General features: G+C 39.8%; 1 protein-coding gene across 1 annotated transcript in view; it reads right to left on the bottom strand.

Annotated features, from left to right (window-relative positions):
- The window catches only part of wdfy3 (WD repeat and FYVE domain containing 3), a 96,623-nt gene extending 87,528 nt beyond the window's left edge, over positions 1–9,095 (bottom strand). Inside the window, exons 1-3 of the mRNA XM_080037983.1 lie at positions 8,889–9,095; positions 5,268–5,391; positions 2,745–2,854 (exon numbers count right to left, since the gene is read on the bottom strand). Coding sequence (XP_079894109.1) covers positions 2,745–2,854; positions 5,268–5,391; positions 8,889–9,068 — 414 coding nt within the window. The 5' untranslated portion in view covers positions 9,069–9,095. The remainder of the gene's footprint in view (positions 1–2,744; positions 2,855–5,267; positions 5,392–8,888) is intronic.
- Positions 9,096–21,124: the final 12,029 nt, after the last annotated feature.

Below are 21,124 nucleotides of genomic sequence, written 5' to 3'. Positions count from 1 at the left end.
GGTGTTAATACAGCAATACAGCCTAGGCTCTGTAAACTGGCATGTAAACAAAGGGTATGTATGTAAATAAAGGGGCTCACAGAGCTTAGGCTGTGTATTAACTAGTGGTGGGCGATAACGGCGTTAACGTGCTGCGTTAACGCCAGACTCTTATCGGCGATAAAAAAAATATCGCCGTTAATCTCTTGTTCCTCTTATTTTAGCGCGGATGTATACCTGGCCGAATTGCACTGTAGTGCACGAGTCAGAACGAGTCCGACTTCGCACCTGTGTAGCCTACCACATCAAACGTAACGTGCTGACATGGATGCAGCTAGGAAGCCGCCGGGTTTGCTTCAGGGAAAATGTATTTTTAAGAAGCTTCCCAATGGAAACCTCGACAAGACCAAGGTTGTTTGCACCTTGTGCAATGCGGAATTGGTTTACTGTAGGAGTTCTAACAGTCTGCTCTCGGAAGCGGCCGGGGCATGCGTGTGTGCAATGGGAGAGCTTTGTGTGGAGAGAAAAAAAAGAGGCAAGGGAAATCGCCAAAGCCAATGCATAGCCTCGACTCATTAAAGGTTGAAAATCACTGAATTACACAACATGTAGGCTAGCCTATGGCTTAAGGCTATGGAAATCATTATGGAAACAATATTTTTTTTTATCAGTGATAGCTCAGCTGATCTCGTTGCTATAGAGACCACGTCCGTCCGCTTTGTTTGACAACTGACAGAGCTGCCAAGTCTCACCCTTTTGGCCGTGAGACACACTCATATCAACCAGCTCACACTCTCACACGCTAGCCTACAACTCAAATTTCTCACGCGGAGAAGTTAATCCCCAAAATAACGATTGTTTTGCGGGACTTTTATTTTGACAGTCTTATATTGAAAAGCTAACGGACATGAGTTCCGTGACATCCTCTTTCTGCACGCAAGTTAACTTGATGCATTAGGTGTGCACCTGCACAGGAGATGAGCCCCTGGTCTGATGCGCCACCTGGCTTGAGAAACACGTTCTCAAAGACTTACTTTGAGTCATTATTTAGGGAGCACACACATATTATGAATGAATTCAAATGAGCCATTTTAATCTAGATTAATCTAGATTAATTCCAAAATTAATCTAGATTAATCTAGATTAAAAAAATTAATCTATGCCCACCTCTAGTATTAACACTTGATTTTTTCTCATTGCACACACAGTATGTAATGGTAGCATATTGTGAGCAGATATTCACTGATTTTGACCAAAAAAGTGTTTTTGACAACAAGCGTTCTCCAGAATCGCTGACTCCACCTTTAAAGGGAAGAAAGAGTGGATTTTGAAACATGTCTACAGCAGTAGAGAGGAAGCGATTGACTCAAAATCAACAAAAAACAAAAACAACAGTGAATTTCTGAGGTTCAGCGGAGCAGAGAAAGCTGCGAGCCAGAAGGCCAGTTGACAGCCATTCTCCCCACACGACCTCTAGAGGAATGTGGGGCTGAGGAGTTCAAAAGATGTCTGCTGGCCACAGTTCAAAAGCTCAAACACGCACCGGAGAAGACCTTAATGCCTAACCTTTAAAACCTGGAGCCCAGAAAGCTGCCATGTTCAAATTAAGAATGATGGTTTTTGACTTGATCTCATGTCAATAATACTAGTCATGTGACATAGAGAGGCATCAGTGGAATGGTGTGTAAAAAAAAATATATAAATCAGGTTTAAGGCAAGGTTGGTTATTTCATCCGATTAACCCTTTTGATTATATTGTTTGAAATGTTCTTTAAATTGTGAAAAAAATAAAATAATGTATGGGTTCTAAAAAAGCACAAAAAAAAAAGATCTGTCATCTGTAGCTGCTGTAATCCTGTGAAAACGACCAACCAATCACTGCCTCACAGTCCAGCTTGGAAAAGAACCAATCACATGGCTCCTTGCACCACTGAACATACTTTAGCGTTTCCCATGTACATGTACGAGCCTGAACTCAAAGCGTGTCATTGCTGCTGAAGGTAAGTTAATGCAAGTCTACGTGGAAAGTTGAGAAAACGTAGCCAAATTGTATTTATTTTTTTAACAACCTGCCCTGCTAAAAAAAATGCCAGGAAGAAGAGAGACAGAAGCAGAAAAATCTCCAACTAAAAAAGTTCTCAGATACAGCAAGAGGACAAATGTGAGTAAACATTGGCAATTGCATTTGCTTGTGCACATCTCTTTGTGTGGGTATGTCTTTTTTTCTTTTTTTTTAAAACCTTTATTTGTACAGGTAAATCCCATTGAGACCGGAGACTCTTTTTTTCAAGGGAGACCTGTTCCCATTAACACGTTACCATTCCTACATTATCAGCAGCTAACTATCAACACAAGGCAAGGTGGGTGAATTGTCTTGCCCAAGGACACAACAACCATGACACAAGTAGCCGGGCGGGAATCGAACCGCCAACCCTTCGATCCCTGAAGATGCTACTTTCAAAATCTAGCTAGCCTTCCAGAATAACCAACCCTGCTTTTAACAAATGACTATGTTTGGGGGGAGAATAAGCCAGGATAGGTCCGGTGGGGCTTGTTTATCATTTTCTAACAAAGCCTGATGCTATTTTTTGCTGGGAGATCAAAGAGGAGAGATGCAAAATAGGTCAAAACAGACAAAAAACCGCTGAGAACCTCTTTCTTTTTATACACCCACTAACGTATAAGGCGCAAACCTTAAGACATATCAAGGGCACACAAACAAAAATGGCGCCGAAAATTGGGTGATAGGTGTTATTTGTACCAACCTGTCCAGAGGAGGCCAACAGGTTGATGGTGGTCAGAAGCATCCAGCCACGACTCGCCTCCTCACTCTGGTTCACCTCAAGGAACTGCACTATGGCTCGACTGGCAGCCTCTGTAACATACACACAGACAGACAGACAGACAGACAGACACACACACACACACACACAGAAAAGGACACACACAGACAGACACAGACACAGACACAGACACAGACACAGACACACACACACACACACACACACACACACACAACACACAAACACACAGAGTTAACTAGATGGAAATTGACAAGTTCATTGTGGAAGGCAGATGCGCCGCTGGAACAACAATCAGTTATGCAATGAATAAATTATCTGGGTGGATTTGACACGTTGTCTCGTCTTCAATCAACTTCTAAAAAGGGGGAAGAAAAAAACCGACATTGTAGATCTTAAAATGTGATTAGGAGATTTCAGATGTGTGATTTTCCAGATTATATCCCATCTGAAAGTGTTCAATCTCCTACATTATTTAGTGAAGGAACCCATTATTTACAGAAGCATTAGAAAAGCTAATGAAGCTGTTCATTGTTGAAACCTCTATAGGGAACTCATTGAAACACTTGGAAACTCAAAGATTAAAGCTGGAAAATGGAACCAAATGGAAAATATCCCAGGACTTTTTTTTTTTTTACACTTTTGTAAATTATTTTCAATTTTTTCTGTTGCAAATCAAGGTTACTGAAGTTACTGTATATGGTTCCTCCCTTATCTAGGGTAAAGAAAAATCACCAAAGTGTAAGTATAGAAAAAAATAAAGGAACTCTAACCCATGTGTTATGTTACTTGAGTCACCATATATGGTCCCTCCCTCAGAGAAAATTTTAGGGATGATAGAGTGGTGAAAAATAGGGCAAATATCCATCTCATGTGGTTCTTGTAGCTGGTGGCTCGCTACATATTAGCTCCAAGACATCCATGCTTCACAGAGCACGTTTGTCCAACTGTCTCCTGCGGACATCAACCTTTATCCAATTTAAACGTGAATCTATCTCTCTCTCTGTCCCCCTCTTCTCTCTCTTCCTCCCTCTCTCTCTCTCTCTCCCTCTCCTTCAAAACAACAGAAGCATCCTGCCTTAGGGCAATAGCCTGGCTCCTAATAAGACTAAATGCCATTTTGTTACCGCTACATTATTAAATCTGACATTAGCTTCTTGTTTGACGTTGGGATGGGGAGTATTTTTACCCTAATCAAGTCACAATGTAATACAAGAACAAGAAATTTGATTGAAAAGAATGAGGTTATACAATATATAATTGGTATTTAGTCTACATATCCGTGCTGTTTAGCAAATACAACTGTGATTAAACTGCAAATGGCACTGTGTTTAACTTCCAATTTGTCAGAATCATGAGCAACAAAAGCTCTGATTAGGTTACATTTAGCTCCAAGCGTGGGAATAACCATTGTTTACAAAAAAAACTGCATCTAAAAATCCCTTTCTGCAACAGACATTGCTTTACTCTAGGGAGAAAATAATTTGAGATTTCGGACACTTTTGATGGGCAACAGTTACTCCTTTGATCTGCATAGAGTAGGGGGATATTACTTTGAAGTATAGGTTTATAAGCACACCTTTGAAAAATGCTTCCTTAAATAAGAAAAAAACAGTTTATTTGAGGATGTCGAGCTCTGCAAGGTTAGTCGGTTGAGAGCCTGCGTCAACTACTGACTCAATTGTGAAAAGCCTGATGACAAGCTGGAAAAGTGCATGTGTGTGTGTGTGTGTGTGTGTGTGTGTGTGTGTGTGTGTGTGTGTGTGTGTGTGTGTGTGTGTGTGTGTGTGTGTGTGTGTGTGTTGTTGCAAAATCAGAGACGCTTTGTGCTTGAAAACAACAAAACAGCACATCACATGTTCAGACAGAGACTAGAGAGAGATGCAGAAGGATGATAAGGAGAGATTTGACAAGAAGGGAAGCTGGAGACTTACAACTGCGTGTGTGTGTGTGTGTGTGTGTGTGTGTGTGTGTGTGTGTGTGTGTGTGTGTGTGTACGTGTGTGCATGTGTGTGTGTAGTAGTGTCTTCACTATGAAGAAGCACAGTCATTGCTGTCAGAGCTGACACCTGTATTGTAGATTCAACACATATTGCATTGATCCTTAGTACAAAAACTATTGAGTGAGAAGCAGTTTAATTTAAATGTGCAATTGTACATTTTAGTCAGTTGTAAGACTTTCACTGTTCTCAATGGGAAAAACATGCATACGTGTATCTATCGATTTTCTGCTCATGATAATCCTGAGAACTAAATAAATCTTTGTATTTGGCATCATGATTTTCCCTTAAAAAAACATCACCCAAACTGAAGATGGAGGGAGTAATAGACAAAATAAATCCCCTTCTAGCATCTCTGTCTTTATCAGCAGGGAAGAACAAACACACTGGAGGGGAACAGGTGCCAACGGAATGATAAATGGATGTTTACTCTTGCTTCCCATCACATGTCTAGAGTAATACATCTTCGTGTCATTGTTGGCCTCACCTGTTGACTTATTGGAAGCTCTTCTTCTGATCTCGGTCACCATGAGGCGTGACACCTGAGTGGTGAACTGAAGCAGGTCTGTGAACTTCTCTGTCATGCTGCTGGGTGGAGCGTTACCAAACACCTAAAACACACATGGGAAAGAGTTGGTTAAAGGAGAAGTAAGTGAGATTTATTTGTTAATATACGTGTTAAATCTATATATATCTATATTCATACAGCAATCACTTCAACAGTATGCAAAGTTCATAACACAGGTCTCCCAGTCATTCAGCTTTGCAGTAATTGCCGGAAAAAATGTTGAGTATCCCGCTCGTTTTTTATCCAATCAGGAGACAGAGCGCCATAAAGAGGCGGGGTCTCTGTGCCCGTGAACGATGACTCACTGCTCTCCATCGCGGCACTATCTGATGAAGACGGCTGTGTGTTTATGTGGTAGGGGACTGCTAACTGCAATCACTGAGAGGAAGTTAGCTAAAAGGACCATATTGCTTACTGAACCTTTAATAAAATAAATAAAAAAAAATTGAAAAATTCTAATTCAAATACAAAAAGAACTTCAAGAAAACAAGAGTTAAATTGGCAGCAGAGTGCAAAAGAAATCCGAAAAAAAGGTGGAGTCAGCGATTCTGAAGAAAGCTTGTGGTCAAAATATCAATATCTGCTCATGAACCACTACCTGTTGGTACTGTGTGCGCTGTAAAACAAATCCAGTGTTAATACACAGCCTAGTCTCTGTAAACTGCCATGTAAACAAAGGTGGCCCACCCTAGCAAGGAACAGGTCTGCGGAGGAGATATTCACTGATTTTGACAAAAAGTGATTTTGACAACAAGCGTTCTACAGAAATCGCTGACTCCACCTTTAAAAAAATACATTAAATAACCAGCATAATAAGAAAAACTAAAATGAATGGCTTCCTAACAAGTGTTAAATGGACCTCAGAGAGCAGAAAATCTGAAATTAATCTATTTGAAAATGTAACTGATTGTTTCCTTAAAGAGAAAGGAGAAAACAACAGACATTTGTTATGAATTTCTATCACAGCCTGCAGTTCCTCACAATTACAGCTGTAATCACATCAAGCAGTGACACACAGGGAATCACGGAGGGTACACTGGATAACATCTCACTGGCTTATTCCCGGCATGTCCTGATGTTACAGCCACAGAGAGAGAACACTGCCGCCTGAGCCTTTGAGCAAAAATACAATACACTTCATTCAACGACAACGACTCATCGTGTATTTATGTATTTATCTCAATAGAAAAAAAAAGATAGTTATATAACAAAATAAATAAAAACTAAGAAAAAACAAACAAAAAAAATCATGTATTTATTTATTAATTTTAATAAAATAAAATATAGTTTTTTATTTATTTCATTATATCTAACAATAAAAAAATTGTGTATTTATTTATCTCAATAAAATAAGAGATAGTTTTTATTTATTTCTTTATTTACCTAAGAAAAATAAAAATAAATCATGTATCTATTTATCTAGCAAATCTGAGGTGATAGGCCTGCAGACAGTCCTGATGCCGGAACGAGAATGAGTCTACTTTAACATTCTGACAGGAATTATTATTCTGCCACCAGTGAGTGAGTCACAGCCAGCCTCGGATAATTAGCTGACAAGTCAAGAGACCCTCGGTACGGCACTCCAGTCTGACGAGAACACTCGACAGGGCTGATGCAACAGCAGCTAGAAAACGATAAGGAAAACTAATGTATCAGTGTGCTGTGCTATAAGAAGCTTTTATTTCTTGAAGAACAATATTTTTGTAGAAAAATAATATAATGTTTATAGGAATATAATTTTTGGCCTATGTTACAAACAGCTCCGGAAGAAATTAAGAGACCAGTCTGGATTTTTCTTAAATCTTCATCACTACATTATTTATTGAAAATGCTCTTAATGACAAAAAATGTATTGGAATTTGGTAGAAATGTTGTCAGTAGTTTATATTATAAAACAAAAATGTCCATTCTACTCAAACATATGCCTATAAATAGTAAAACAAGAGACACTGAACATTTGGAGTGGTCTCTTAATTTTTTCGAGAGCTGTATGTATTTTCTCAGTTACAGTTATTGTCATCCTTTTCTGCATTAGGCTCAAGTATAGTGATGGTGTATGTCACTTTTAAGCCTTACAAAGGTCTATAAACTAATCATTTATAATAATAACTTTTAAATTAAACGTATTGGTGACAGGTTGATGAGTTCTCTACCTTTGCGTGACTTTTATGCAATATGCACCTGTGAACCAGATGTGCCTCTTAGACAATATTCCCTTTGTCAAATACCACATGGCTGTGTGTGTGTGTGTGTGTGTGTGTGTGTGTGTGTGTGTGTGTGTGTGTGTGTGTGTGTGTGTGTGTGTGTGTGTGTGTGTGTGTGTGTCTCTGTCTGTCTGTCTGTCTGTCCGTCTGTCTGTCCGTCTGTCTGTCTGTCTGTCTGTCTGTCTGTGTGTGCTATCTCGGAGCTCAAAAGTCCAATTCAAGTTCATTACAAGAAGTTATGATAAAGTATGAGTCTATGTAAAGTAGTTTGATCATTCACACTGTAGTTACTAGATATACTGATATATTGGACTGATAACGTGAATCCAATTGTTTTTCATTCAGTTGAACCTGAGCCATAAAGTCAACATATCTGCACAAGCGTACAGACTCATTTCCATTATATTTCACTGCAGGCCGTTGAGGAAGTCTCTGTGTGTGTGTGTGTGTGTGTGTGTGTGTGTGTGTGTGTGTGTGTGTGTGTGTGTGTGTGTGTGTGTGTGTGTCTACACAGGTGTATAACTGTTAACCGCAGGATTTGAATTCAAAATATTTTCCTAGGTGACATCTCATTTGTTGAACACATTTCAATCCATCCATAGTATCTATTATGAACATGATGGCATATAAGTGATACTGTGGGGAGTTCATGGAGCACCACATTTTCCATAACAACATGAGTGCAACTACATGCCAGACAACAGTTCATCTGTTTTGAAAACGACATGGACAAAAAGAAGCAACTTTGGATGCAAGGCTCATATATTACAGAGCCAAAATGAAAGCTTTTACAATAAACTCAAGAACTATAAAGTAGCCCAACACAACTTGAACTGGGATAAAAAGAGTTGGACTATATCTCAAGACAGCTTTCATACGATTTGGCACTTTGCATCAAAATATTAGAAGTATTTTTTCTTTACGATTGCAAAAGGGACTTTTTTTCTCTATTACTATCATTTATGTATTTGTATGTAATCTTTATTAGACTTTGCATGTTTTAGATGTTGTTGTCTTGTCATCAAAGGCTGTATGTACTAAATTTATCTCTTGTCTGTATAAAATAAAATGTAAAGTCTGTCGAAAAAGAGAATGCCATTTTCGACATTCACCTGCCTGTGTTTGCCAGCATGAATTAATGTTGAACTTAACTAGCATAACTTTTACTCTTTCATACGATAATTTGCCACAATGCCTATCTTAGCAAACAGCAGACTGGAGTAGATCCTGAAATCAAGAAAATCGATGTGTGCCCCCAAGAATCAAAATGGACCCCTATTTTCAACAGGAATCTGCCTCCAGCCCTCTCCTGTTCGACTCTGTTGTTGTGACTTACCCTGTTGAAGACGGGCAGCATCATGTAGAGCTTCTCCTCCTGCTCCTTCTGGGTCATGTGGCGGGGCGGGTGGCACAGCTCGGAGAAGAGCCGTCGGAGGTGCATCAGGCCCAGGGCGTTGTCCTGGGGGCTGCACTCCTCCTGCCGCGGCCGCCCCATGATCCGCTTCACCATGTTCATCTTCAGAGGCTTGGTCAGGGCAAAGGCAGCCCTACAGACAAGGGGAGAGAAAAGGGAGGTTTATGTTACGTGTTTAAGCTACGCAATAATTCAAAAGGTGGAGTCAGTGATTCTGGATGAACGCTTGTTGTAAAAATCGCTTTTTGTCAATATCAGTGAATGTCTCCTCATGATCTACTTGAAAAAATACAGTGTAAATATACAGTCTGGGCTCTGTAATATGGTTTGTAAACAAAATCCTATAGGCTCTGTAATATGGTATATAAACAAAGGGGGCAGTGTAGATAGCTAGCCCACATTAGAGGTAAATGGAGACTTGATTGTTTCGACAAAATATAGTGGGTTTGCTGCCTCATGTGCCACATCACTGTTCAGGTTTGTGTTCTGCAGCTTGTACTGTACTACTGTTTGCTTTTTATTTATTTATTCTTTGCAATGAATTCTAAAAACGCGATCATTTTACGGCGCTATATTTGTACCGTGGTCATTATACATCTAACTATTATTTTCCACAGGTCCACTTCTCTCCACATTATCCTTAAGATGGTTGCTAGGAGACATCAGTGTACCGCAAAGCCTACCAACGACATCCGCTGATAAAAAAAACAGAATCAACTGCCTGGAACCGGGGCGGCAAAGTTGCTAATCAATCATAAATACAAGTTTCCCTTTTCAGCAGCGGCCCTGACACACACTGTACCTTGCTCAAGGGCACACTGACAATAGTGGGTTGCAGGAGAGAAAAAGCTTTTCTCATTTATGTGCCTCCGCCACATGATAGAGTACGAGCCTGTAGGGATGCATCACATTATATAATAGATAGAACAAAATAAATAGCAACATTGTGCTAAATGAGATACGTAAAAACAACTTTCAACCTTTTTGCTCAGCTATTGTTTCCCTTTCCAGAACAAATCCATCAAACATAATCACTAGTATCAGTTTGCTAATAAATTGTGCAACATGCATCTTAATAACACTTCATTGGTTGTATTACTGTAAAAAGGTGGTGATTTAGCAGCTGCAAGCTTGTCCTACATTTGCCAACATATGTTCGGTATGAAATCACGTCAATGTAATTTTATTTGAACAATGCACAAAAGAAACATTAACCTTGTTTAAGGCAATGATAGATTTTAAGTAAGTAAATCAAATGTTTCTTTATAAACATCAGAATGATCAGAATGTGCCATTTATTGTAAAGAAAACAGTATGGGTATTTCCCTTTAACATCTGGAACACAAGGTGTGTGTATACAGATGTTTGAGCAAAAGGTTACATCCCTGTTGTGTTCATCATCTTGTCGACACTATGCCGAGGTGAACTGCAGATAAATAGCACCGACAGCTCACTCACACTTCCGTTCCTTTGAGAGAGTTGGCTGGAACCACGGACGGTTAGAAGACATGACAGTCTGCCATGTTGTCACTGCTTCCCCGGTGGAGGAAGTGTTTCTCTCACTCTCACTCTAGACACTGACAAAATAGTCCCTTTCCTTTAGTTTCACAAAATGAAAGACTCAACTATCTGGCTTACTGGGTGCTAATTGTCCTTTTTCTAACATAGTCAAACTGGCCAATTAAAATCTGATCACCAATGAACTATATCATATACTGACCTCCTTTGAATGATGGCAAATTCTATTCAAATGAACAGAAAGCTGAAAAATGAAAAGTCAGCCTATGACCACTGTCACACAATGCATTACTTTAGTTACTTAATAACTAAGTAATGCATCATTGAACCAGGTAAGACTTCAAAAATTCAAAACAATGGTATTAGTTTTTGACCAGTAGTCACTAAAGGACAATCTGGGCCAACCTATTGTACTTTGGAAGCTAACCGAAAGAAAATAATAATATGTTTAAACAGGGTGTAAATTTACTGACTTGCATGATGGCAGCTCAGAAGTAGCTATAGCACTTGGATAGCATTCTTCATTCTATGTCCTTAGGCTCGTGTGAGAAGTCTTAACAATTCTGGATTGAAACCAGCAACCCTCAGGGTAAGAGCCCCCCTAGGCAGGCTAAGTCACTCTTGGCAAGCTTTTCCCATCTGTTGGCTGTATATACATTTGATTTTTTTTGTTGAAATATCACAAGGGCTGGCATAATGGAGATGTTAGGGAATGTTTAAGGTAGTTTGTAACTTTGTAGACTACTTATAGTTGTGATTTTACTACCAATTAAGCCATGATATACGTTATGTGAAATCAACATTTTTTGTCAAACCCAGACAGTTTCCACAACACATTTTCATGTTTGAGTATCTACATAACAGAAAGAAATCTGTAAGTATGTATTTCATTAATGTGTTAATAAATGTACTGCACAAATCCATCTCCAAACATTGTAAAAGTCACTTATTTGACACCTTTATAGAACACCTTGGCTACCCTTTCAATACTTTATCATCTATGCAGCACCATGTTGACTGTGCCCATAAGACGGGCTAAGGGCCTTCATTTAGTGCTTTCTTGTTCAAGGTCTGCTTTGCCATGACTGGCATCTCAACAACCCACATCTACTTTCCTCATGTCCCTCTCCTTCCTTTAAGGACGGTCATAAAAGACAAGCAAGAACGTGAGACAGATGGCTACGGAGCAGACTCAAAGTGTTATTTTGATTTACAGGAACGTGGCATGCTGTGGCACTAACATAATTACCCTGGAGCTAAAGGCTGTAGTAGCTTGTTTAGCCCACACAACACAACAAAGACTGTCCTCTACATGAACTCACACTGAAACGCCAATTTGATTTAATATCCGCATATGGGTACACCTTTATCCAAAGTACCTGACACTGTCCATGATGAGTGTGTGGATTTTGTTTTATTCAAGGGATTAAGCCCCTTCACCTGGTAAGTACTTTGCTTTGCGACTTCCGTAATCTCAGGGAGATACATAATTAGTTCTTTCTGAACTCAGTTTTGAAATTTCCTAAGAAAATAACCGCTGACAGGTACGATATTGGGTTAGTCTCAGACCTATTTCAGACACATTATGGAGGTCAAATGAGACCAGACCCTGAAAGAATCCAGGTTTGACATTTACAATGCGGCCTGTGTTAGCAGCGATATAACTCCACAATACAGCTTTTTACCAACAAACAGCTCTGCCTGTCTGAGATAAGGTGTATAATATACAACTTTCCAAAACAACAACATTATGCCACCGCCTGCTGTGGACACTGATAAAGTTTGGTGAACATACAAGTGTTTGTTTTTTCAGAGACAGGCCTGAAGGTGCAGCAATTCGTAATTCTTAGAAGTCCCATTTTTATTGCATGCCCTCTAGACTAGATTATATGAAGGTGAACTGGTTTGGAAAGGGATAAATACCACATGTGCACCAAAAAAAGTACGTTTTCCATTTGGCTGAAAAAAATACTTTTCTAAAGACTGACTGATGACTACAGCTCCACTTTCGCTCCACTTATAAGAGGAAGTGAATGCAAAAGATGAAGTCCTTTCAGCCACAGGAAGCAGCAAGACCATGTAAGATTAACTACCTTGTAGACAGATGAACAAGTTTAACTAATATACTTAGAATCCATGACGTTGAAAAAGTACATAGTCTGCAATATTAATTTGGGATGGATGATGAGCATCTGGGGTATATTTACAATGCTGATGGCTGTTTACGTGCCAGATGCAATTAAAAATGTATTTGTTTTTTTTCTCTACTGTTAATGTAGGCCAACTGGGACGGTCATTATCAGCAAACAACACCATAAAACGGTTATCAGATTGAACAGCTAACAGTATGCACACTTTGCACAGTTTATGAGATAACCTAGTCAAGATGCAGTCTTCCAGCAGAACTGACGAGTTTCCCAAATAAATTAGTACTCAATTTTGACTGCATACTAAACGATTGAGGCTAAGCAATTTGTATTAGTTAGAACACGAAAAGTCTTCACCATATGAATACTATTCCATGTGTCTGAAAACAACAATTTCACCAAATCCATTCCTTTTTTAATCTTTTTTGAAAAACAGTTGAAGACCACCGAATGACACCTTTTCAATCAAAAAGTTATAGCTACTAGAAACTAGTTGCATGAATATGAAGCGATTATTTATCCTTAGCGTTACCCATTAATATTAAGTTCACGGCAGTAAGGCAAGGCAAGGCAAGTTTATTTATATAGCACAATTCAGACACAAGGGCCACTCAAAGTGCTTTACAGGGGCAAGATTAGAATACATAAAACACATTATAAAACATTTAAAAGCGAATAAAAGAAGCAAATAAAATAAAAATTGCAGGTTAAAATGGAAACACATTATAAAACAGTACAGGTTTATTACCATTCTGACTTGTAATAACACTGATTCTCCACAGGAGAATTGGGCAGACCATTGGCAGTAGTGAAACAAACATACACACAACACATAAAGCTGGGCAAAGCTTTGAGAAAAGGCCTAGTAGGATCTACTGAAAAATCTCCCAAGCCAGCACAGCAACACCTGGGTAATAACGTGATCTACATGAACTATACTAGCCTCAGCAGCATCAGCAGAAAAAACAGTGTTCAGCTGTTGGCTAAAGTGGTAAACTCGGGCTGAGCCACAGACAAGCCGGTTGAAAAGCTGCCAGTCAAGGAGAAAATCTTGCTGGATGTCATGAAAATGAGAATCTGCAAAAGCAGAAGCGGTTGGCCTGTGGCCGGTTTATAAAAATATCCAGCAGCCCAGTGGGCCAGGTTCCCAAATTCATTGTTTGAAGCTGGAAGTTGAAAGAAAAAGAAAAAGAAAAAACACAGACAGGAAGGAAGGATGGAAAGTTGTTGGAGCTTCTTTGGACATGTTTTGGTTTGGAGATTCCCCCTGGGTGTCGTTCACTAAAACTTGGTGTAATTATTAAAAATAGATCCTGATCTAACCTGGAGAATTCTTCCTACAACTCTGCCAGACAATCTAAAAGGTCATTTGGTGGGGGTCACAAGGGGGGTTATAAAAGATACAGGTAAAACTGACAGTGCAAGTGCATAGTCTTTTGCTCACATATGGTAAATGTTTAAAGATCATTTTTGGGGCATTTTTGCTTTATTAGACATATAGTTGACAGAATTGAAATGGGGTAAAGAGGAGAGGACATGCAGAGAACTGACCCAGGCGGGATTCGAACCCGGGTCTGCTGCGGGACCTGGGCATGGGGGGGGGGGAGGGCGCCCTACCCACTGAGCTACGAGCGCTGCACATTCTACATTATTAAGCAGAGATGCGTTAAAGTCTCTCTGACTGAGCTCAGCATTTGATCGACTTATCACCTTGTTCACTTTGAAGACAATGAAAACCTTTTCAATGGGGAAACACATTGAGTTTGACAATCTCTATCGGTTATGCTGTAACATTGTAGGGACCAAAGGTAGAGATGAGATTTAAAATTCAATCAGTCTATGAACCATGATGGGTATTTAGAAAGGATAATAATGTCATTTTTGGTCTTTGTTTTATCTATCAAAATCAGTTTGGTGAGCCAGGGGGGCTCTGTTTAAAAGAGCACAATTGACACTAAATTCAAAGTCAGCTGTAATACCCTGGAATTATCCTTTAATCTCTATTCAAGAAGACGACACAACCCACCTACATTTCTTTGTACTATAATGTGGCCTTACTACCTCAGATCAAAGCCAGCATTTATTTCTGAACAATGCTGACTGTTAAACACTGCTGCTGTACTGCTGCTGGGCCCGATCTAACAGCGAGTCACTGAGGCAGAAAAAGAGGCTGTGAGAGAATGGTAGAGTCGGAGCTCAGCAGGGCCGGGGACCACAAACCGGGGCAAACACATGTCATAAGACTCGGCATAAGGCGGAGCTGGAAAATCAACAAAAGGAGAGACGCAGTGATCCGCGGACAAATGCAGGATTACAAGTCACTCCACCTACTTGGTAAGCATTGAGAATCACCTAACCACATAAACCTATAGGCCCAGGACACATCATGTACATTTAAACTCTGTCTACACCTTTTAAGACTATAGGCTCTTGGGTGAACTCCAAAACTGAAACTGAAGAGTCATGGAAAATACATTTGGGGTGCATTAATTACAGTCTTGGTGGTGCAGCTTCATCTGATTATTTTATCTCAGGGAGGTGTATAGCTTTGCCTAAAAAAGCCAAATTTTTCTACCGTTTGGATTCCTATCCATTATTTATCAAGTCTGGTTTGAAAAAAATAAGAGGTTCCTCGAAAAACTAAATTATACTTACAAGACAGTAGCGTGTGTAATTGTACATACAGCTATTATGAATAGATTAACTACTGAAATTATCTTTAAAAAGTCTGGGCAAAGAAAAATGTGTTGGACCAAAAAATATATCTGCAGGATTTTTGGGGAGTCAGTGCTCTATTTCAAGCGTTTGTCTCTAAATCAACATGATCCAATTTTTTTAATTTGGGATCTGGAAACCTAGCCAGGAAAAACATGCCCACACCTTTTTGGCAACACAGAGCCCTCTTCCTCCCAGTTATATATGAGGCCACCTTATCTGTTTATCCAAAATGTGTTTGCGGGAGAATTAATGTCACCTCAAGGAAGCTGGAAACCATTCAGAAACCCTAAGAATTGTATGCGCAAGCTATTTAGATTCTTGGCACAGCGTCCACATGATGCTGTCGTTATCTCCAACACTGCCATTGAGCAGCTTGGGACGTGACATGGAATTTATTATATCCCAATACCACCAAACAAGTTTAGACCTTGCTGGCCCATTACTCTTCCATCTGCCCTGATGCGAATTTGTAGCATGCTCGATCAACCTTTATCGCATACAGAGGATTAAGATAGCAGCTTTCATGATTAGATACCCAGAGCACCATCAATATACAAAACGATTACCAATTTAAAGCCAACAATATGTTTGTAGAGCACTTCACAAAAACAAAACCGGTGAGCATCCCTGATTCTGTTATGCTATATAAGCCATAATCCATTCCGTTTAAAGGAAGAAACTGCATCAAACCATGTATTTTTTTCTCCCCGGCTGAACCGAAGAAAGTAATGAGTCAATGGCATCAATGGAATGCCATCTCGTTTGCAGTTGGGGGAACTGAGCTTGCTTGCTTTCTTGGCCCTCCAGTCTTTTTTCAAAGCATTCTCTTTACCCGGGCGCCAGCTTCAATGAACGTCTTGCAGAGTTAGCGCTAACTCCTGGGAGATGAAGGCAGCAGCCAGTGCCGTGAAAAAAGCCCAAATTCTTCAAAGGGCCTGTGTTGGTTGTTCCTCCGGAGAAGGTGATGTAATCAGAGAAATGTCTCCTGCTTTGACAGTTTACGGGGGTAGCTGTGGTGGAAACTGGGGAGCTCCACTAAAGGAGAAGAAACTGGGTTGACAGGAGCTAGATGAAACCAAACAAAATGCTAATTCAAAAGAAAGTAAAAGGCTGTGTAGGCGGGGGGGGGGGGGGGGGAATTCACACCAACTTCCAGCCAAATGCTACTTCAGTTTGGCTGTGGGTGACAAACTGTCTCCTCTACAAGCCTTTGCGACACATAATCTACCATTTCATACTTCCCCTTGTTATCTTACTAAGCCTCTAGAAAAAGCAGTAAAATATATTCCGACACCCAGAGACATTTGAAAATCATCACCTATACAAACAAACCTGAACTTAACAGCTGATGCTTAACCTGTAGGAGCGTTACAAGAACCAGAAGGGCAAGAAATGCTCTAATACCAAACATGTCTGCACAGGAGAAGAGTTGACAGCCACCTCCTAACTGGATCCATTTAGGCCTTTAGCAAACAACACCTATGGTGTCATCAACACGGGCTATTACCACCAACCAAAATGCTAGTAAATTCTACTGGTGACTCTTCTCCCAGCTGTTATAGCAGATAAAATTGTATCATTGTAAATGATGGAAGCTGAGGTGCTACAGCTTGAGACTGGAAGACAATAGGTTCAATTACTTCTTGAAAAACCACTACTAACCTTTTACCTAACAAGTAAAAAGAGTATTTTTGCCTTGCAAGGTTGCTAGTGTCGTCTTTTTTCAGTAATGTGTCATTCAGTTGTATCACTGAATAGTATCCATGACAACTCGCTCTCATTCAAAATGACTAGGTGCCAACAGCCAAAAATACAAAATGGTATAATTACAGAAATGTCAGGCCTAGTGGGAGGAAAGCAGATATTTTTTTAATCAAAACTATAATATTCATGTTGAAATGAGACATTTCAATATTATTGCCCTTTAAATGTGTGTGTTTTGGTGGTCCATATGAATAACCCCTCTACCCTAAATTTAGCTACAACCCAATTGAAAACGTTTCACACAGTGTTATCCTCGAAACAGATAGACAACAAGGTGTTAGAATGTGGACTGAAGTGGACCCTGGCTGTTATCTGCCATGACAGTGTCTATCATGTTTCAATGTGTAACATCAAACGGTGCATGCTTCTCAACCTCTCAAACCCAGCTTTTGTTTTGACCACAAGTCTAGTTTTTTTGCTTCAAGATATTAAATAACAAAATTAAACATGGATGCTTGATTCCAATTGAAAATAATGTTATTCCTGAATGATATGTTATGCTCCTCAATTTTCACATCTACAACAAGATTTTTCATCTTTGAAATCAATGAAGAAAATACATCAGACAGGGACCATTGTGTTTCACTACATACCAATGGCATGCTATATACAAAGATTTTTGAAAAATCCTTTTTACAAAAAGAATCATAAATCTACAGGATAAAAAGTCATCACTGTTCAGATCATTACAGATAAATGTTGCCCTAGCAAGCCTTTGCTTCTCCCAATGTCTCTCCAGACATCATGGTATTTTGTTACATATCCAGATGCTCCCGACTGTTTCATCCGTCACTGCACGATGGAGGTAGCGATGGTAATCAAACCTTATATTACACGACTGCACTCTGTCACTGTGGATGTATCTTCCAATGATCTACCAACCTGCACTAGATGTTGACGATGCATTTAAATGAATGACTCAGGCACTGTAACATACACCATAATAGCAACAAACGTGTTTTTCTATATTGTAGCCACCAAGGTCAGGGTGGCCACTATCAGTAAACAAACTCCTTGGTCACCGCGGAGACAAGCTTAGCAGCAGCATGATGCTCCGGTCCCTACCTGCTGTTTTCTCTGCGCTCCGCCAGCATCTCAAGCACTCAGCAGTTGCAGAAAAGACATAAAAAAATATTCCACTATATGAACCAAGAGAGTGGCTCCTCTTCCACCAAAACAATCCCTGTTTCTTTCGGATAAGGGAAGGCGTCAATAGCAGTGTCATGCCTTTCCCCTCACGGCGGAACTGAAAAGAGGAGAGGCTAAACTCGGAGGCATGGGGCTTGTCTTCGTTGGCAGTGCCAGGGGCTTTGTTCGCCAGCCAGCGTGCTGTGTGTGTGTGTGTGTGTGTATGTGGGGGTGTTTGTGTATGTGTGTGTGTGAGAGAGTCTGTGTGTGTGGCCTGCCGGGACTGGCACAGCTGATCTCCCCCTGACACCGGGCTGGGCGCACAGAGCTTTGGAGGAAGAGGAGGGGAAGGGAGGGGAGGAGGGAGAGAGTGGAGTGTTGAGGGAACCGTGGCCATCACAGCAAGAGGATCGTACCATTTTAGACCAGAAAACGGGGGGGATATATGCATAACTCACAGCAGCGAGCAACATAAAAAATTCATTTAGCCATCATTATGTACATCCAGGCTCAGTGGGTTCACATTAACTTTGCATTATTATGGCTTCTTTTAGACACATGTAGGGAATGGAAAGGTTTCTCTGGAGTAGTCACTCAACCTTACATGTGTTCACAAATACACAAAAGGGACTGATATGTTGTTATCTAATGCATCTTTCTGATTATCTCTTAATGTATCATATTATGTAATCCAAGCATGTCTTTGAAACAGAATACTAGAGCTGGAATTCAATTGATCGATTACTTGATTGACAGAAAATCAATCTGCCACTATTTTGACTCATTAATTTCCATTAAATGCCAAACATTTCTTTCATTTGTATTTGTCTTATTTGCTCTGTTTATAGAATTGTCAATAGATTATCTTTGGGTTGATTGGAAAAAAAGCGCCCCATGTGAAAAATGTCACCTTGCGCTTCAGAAAATAACATTGGGCATTTTTCTATCATTAAATCCCAACATAATAAGAAAACCAAGCTCAAATTCACATTATAGCTTTTTAATTGGTGTCTGAGAATTTCCGAAGATCTCGAAAATGTATTGAAACACGCTGAGAACCACTGAGTCTTCTGGTCCCCCCAAGAAATACATTGAAGTGTGGTTTCAAGCCTTCACAAAGGCCACTATATGGAAATGAGGCCAGCAGGGGAAGAAGAAGAAGACTATCCACCTCCACTGAATGAAGCCTCCTAGATAATCTCCTACTCAACTCAACATACCACCAGAGGCAAGGTTGAATATGCACGTGGGAAAAAATCTGCAGTGCCAGAGATGCTTAAAAACTGCAGCCAGATAGTCCTGTTGTGTTATAGGAGCCTGGAGGTATGACTCACTATACAGTTACAGTACAGTACAGATGTGATTACAGCTCTGCTCTGCCTAAAACTGAACCTATTATGCAAACTGGGCAGCTGATAATCATGCATTACAATTTTAGTTTCCATTCGGTTTTAGGGGAAATGGACAAAATAATCCAATATGTTCACAAACAATGCAGTAAAATACATAGTTTTGTTAATAAACAGTAATATCTATAAGCCACAAACGTGATCATAAGATTGTCAGTGTCCCAGGCAGTTATAACTCTCCAGTGTCAGGTTTGTGATAACAGCCAATTATACTCTAGCTATAAACGGTTGGGAAAATATCTCCCCTTTCAGCCCTGTCTCGTAAAACACCACCACTGCTATTAAAACATATAGTAGATAAGCCATTACATATGTTTCATGTACAGGCTACACTCTGATCCTTTAACTTGTGCAATTTTGAGGTAAATAAAGAAGGAAATGTAACAAAGTATCCTCCATTTTGATGAGCTGCTGTGTATGTAATTCATGAACTATACTGCAGATGTTATCTGTAATAAACAAAATAAAAATATTAAAACGATAACGTATGCTTTATTCTATGTTTTTCTAACAGGCAACTTACCCCATCAAAACACCAAAACCAACAACAAATTTGTTCACCTAGCATTACTTTACGACTTCCCTGATCCCTAATGAGGACGCAGGTCTCTAAGACAGACCACAGAGGTTTTTGTTTTATTTTAGAAGGCTCAGCACTTTTCTACAACAGCTGTGTATACTGCAGTTGAGAAAAACAATACTTGAAAGGGAGGAAATAGTGCATTTGTTGGAGGGATATAAAGAATACATGTTTAGTGACGCTATTCACAAAGGAATTGCATTTAAAGGGTTTGGCTACAGGCAATATTTTTAATATCAGAATTCGCCATGTTTATCTAATTACCAGAATAAATCATTTAAGTCTAATTTGTGAAAAAAAGTAAACATGAGCTCATGACGTGCATATCTTTTCCCTGGGGGCTAATTAATAGTTATACGCTCTCAGTGTTTGACTGTGCGCTGCTACTTCTCAACTTAGATGACAACTGCTAAACTGAAGTCTGGTGTCTGAAATGGGCATCTGTAGTGAGAACCAACTCACACAGAAACACAGACACACAGACACACAGACACACAGACACACAGAAACACACACACACAGAAACACACACACACACACACACACACACACACACACACACACACACACACACACACACACACACACACACACACACACACACACACACACACACACACACACACACACACACACACACACACACACACACAATAACATCAGTGAAGCACACTTTGTGAAGCATCATTAGAAAGCCCACTTGGTGCATTGAGAGGGAAATAATCATTGGCCTTGTGCTACATATTCCCAAGCTTTAATGTAGCGATCTAGCTTTTACGCTTAATCAATAACAAGCTTCTCACAAAAGGCACATAATCCACATTGCAGCTCCCATACCACCATAGACAGGGAAATCCAAAAATAAAAATATAATCTTATTTTATCAGGTAATCT

Source organism: Ammodytes marinus (genome assembly GCF_949987685.1).
Source record: "Ammodytes marinus genome assembly, chromosome: 2".
Taxonomy (NCBI): Eukaryota; Metazoa; Chordata; class Actinopteri; order Uranoscopiformes; family Ammodytidae; genus Ammodytes; species Ammodytes marinus.
This window is presented reverse-complemented; position numbering and strand designations above follow the sequence as displayed.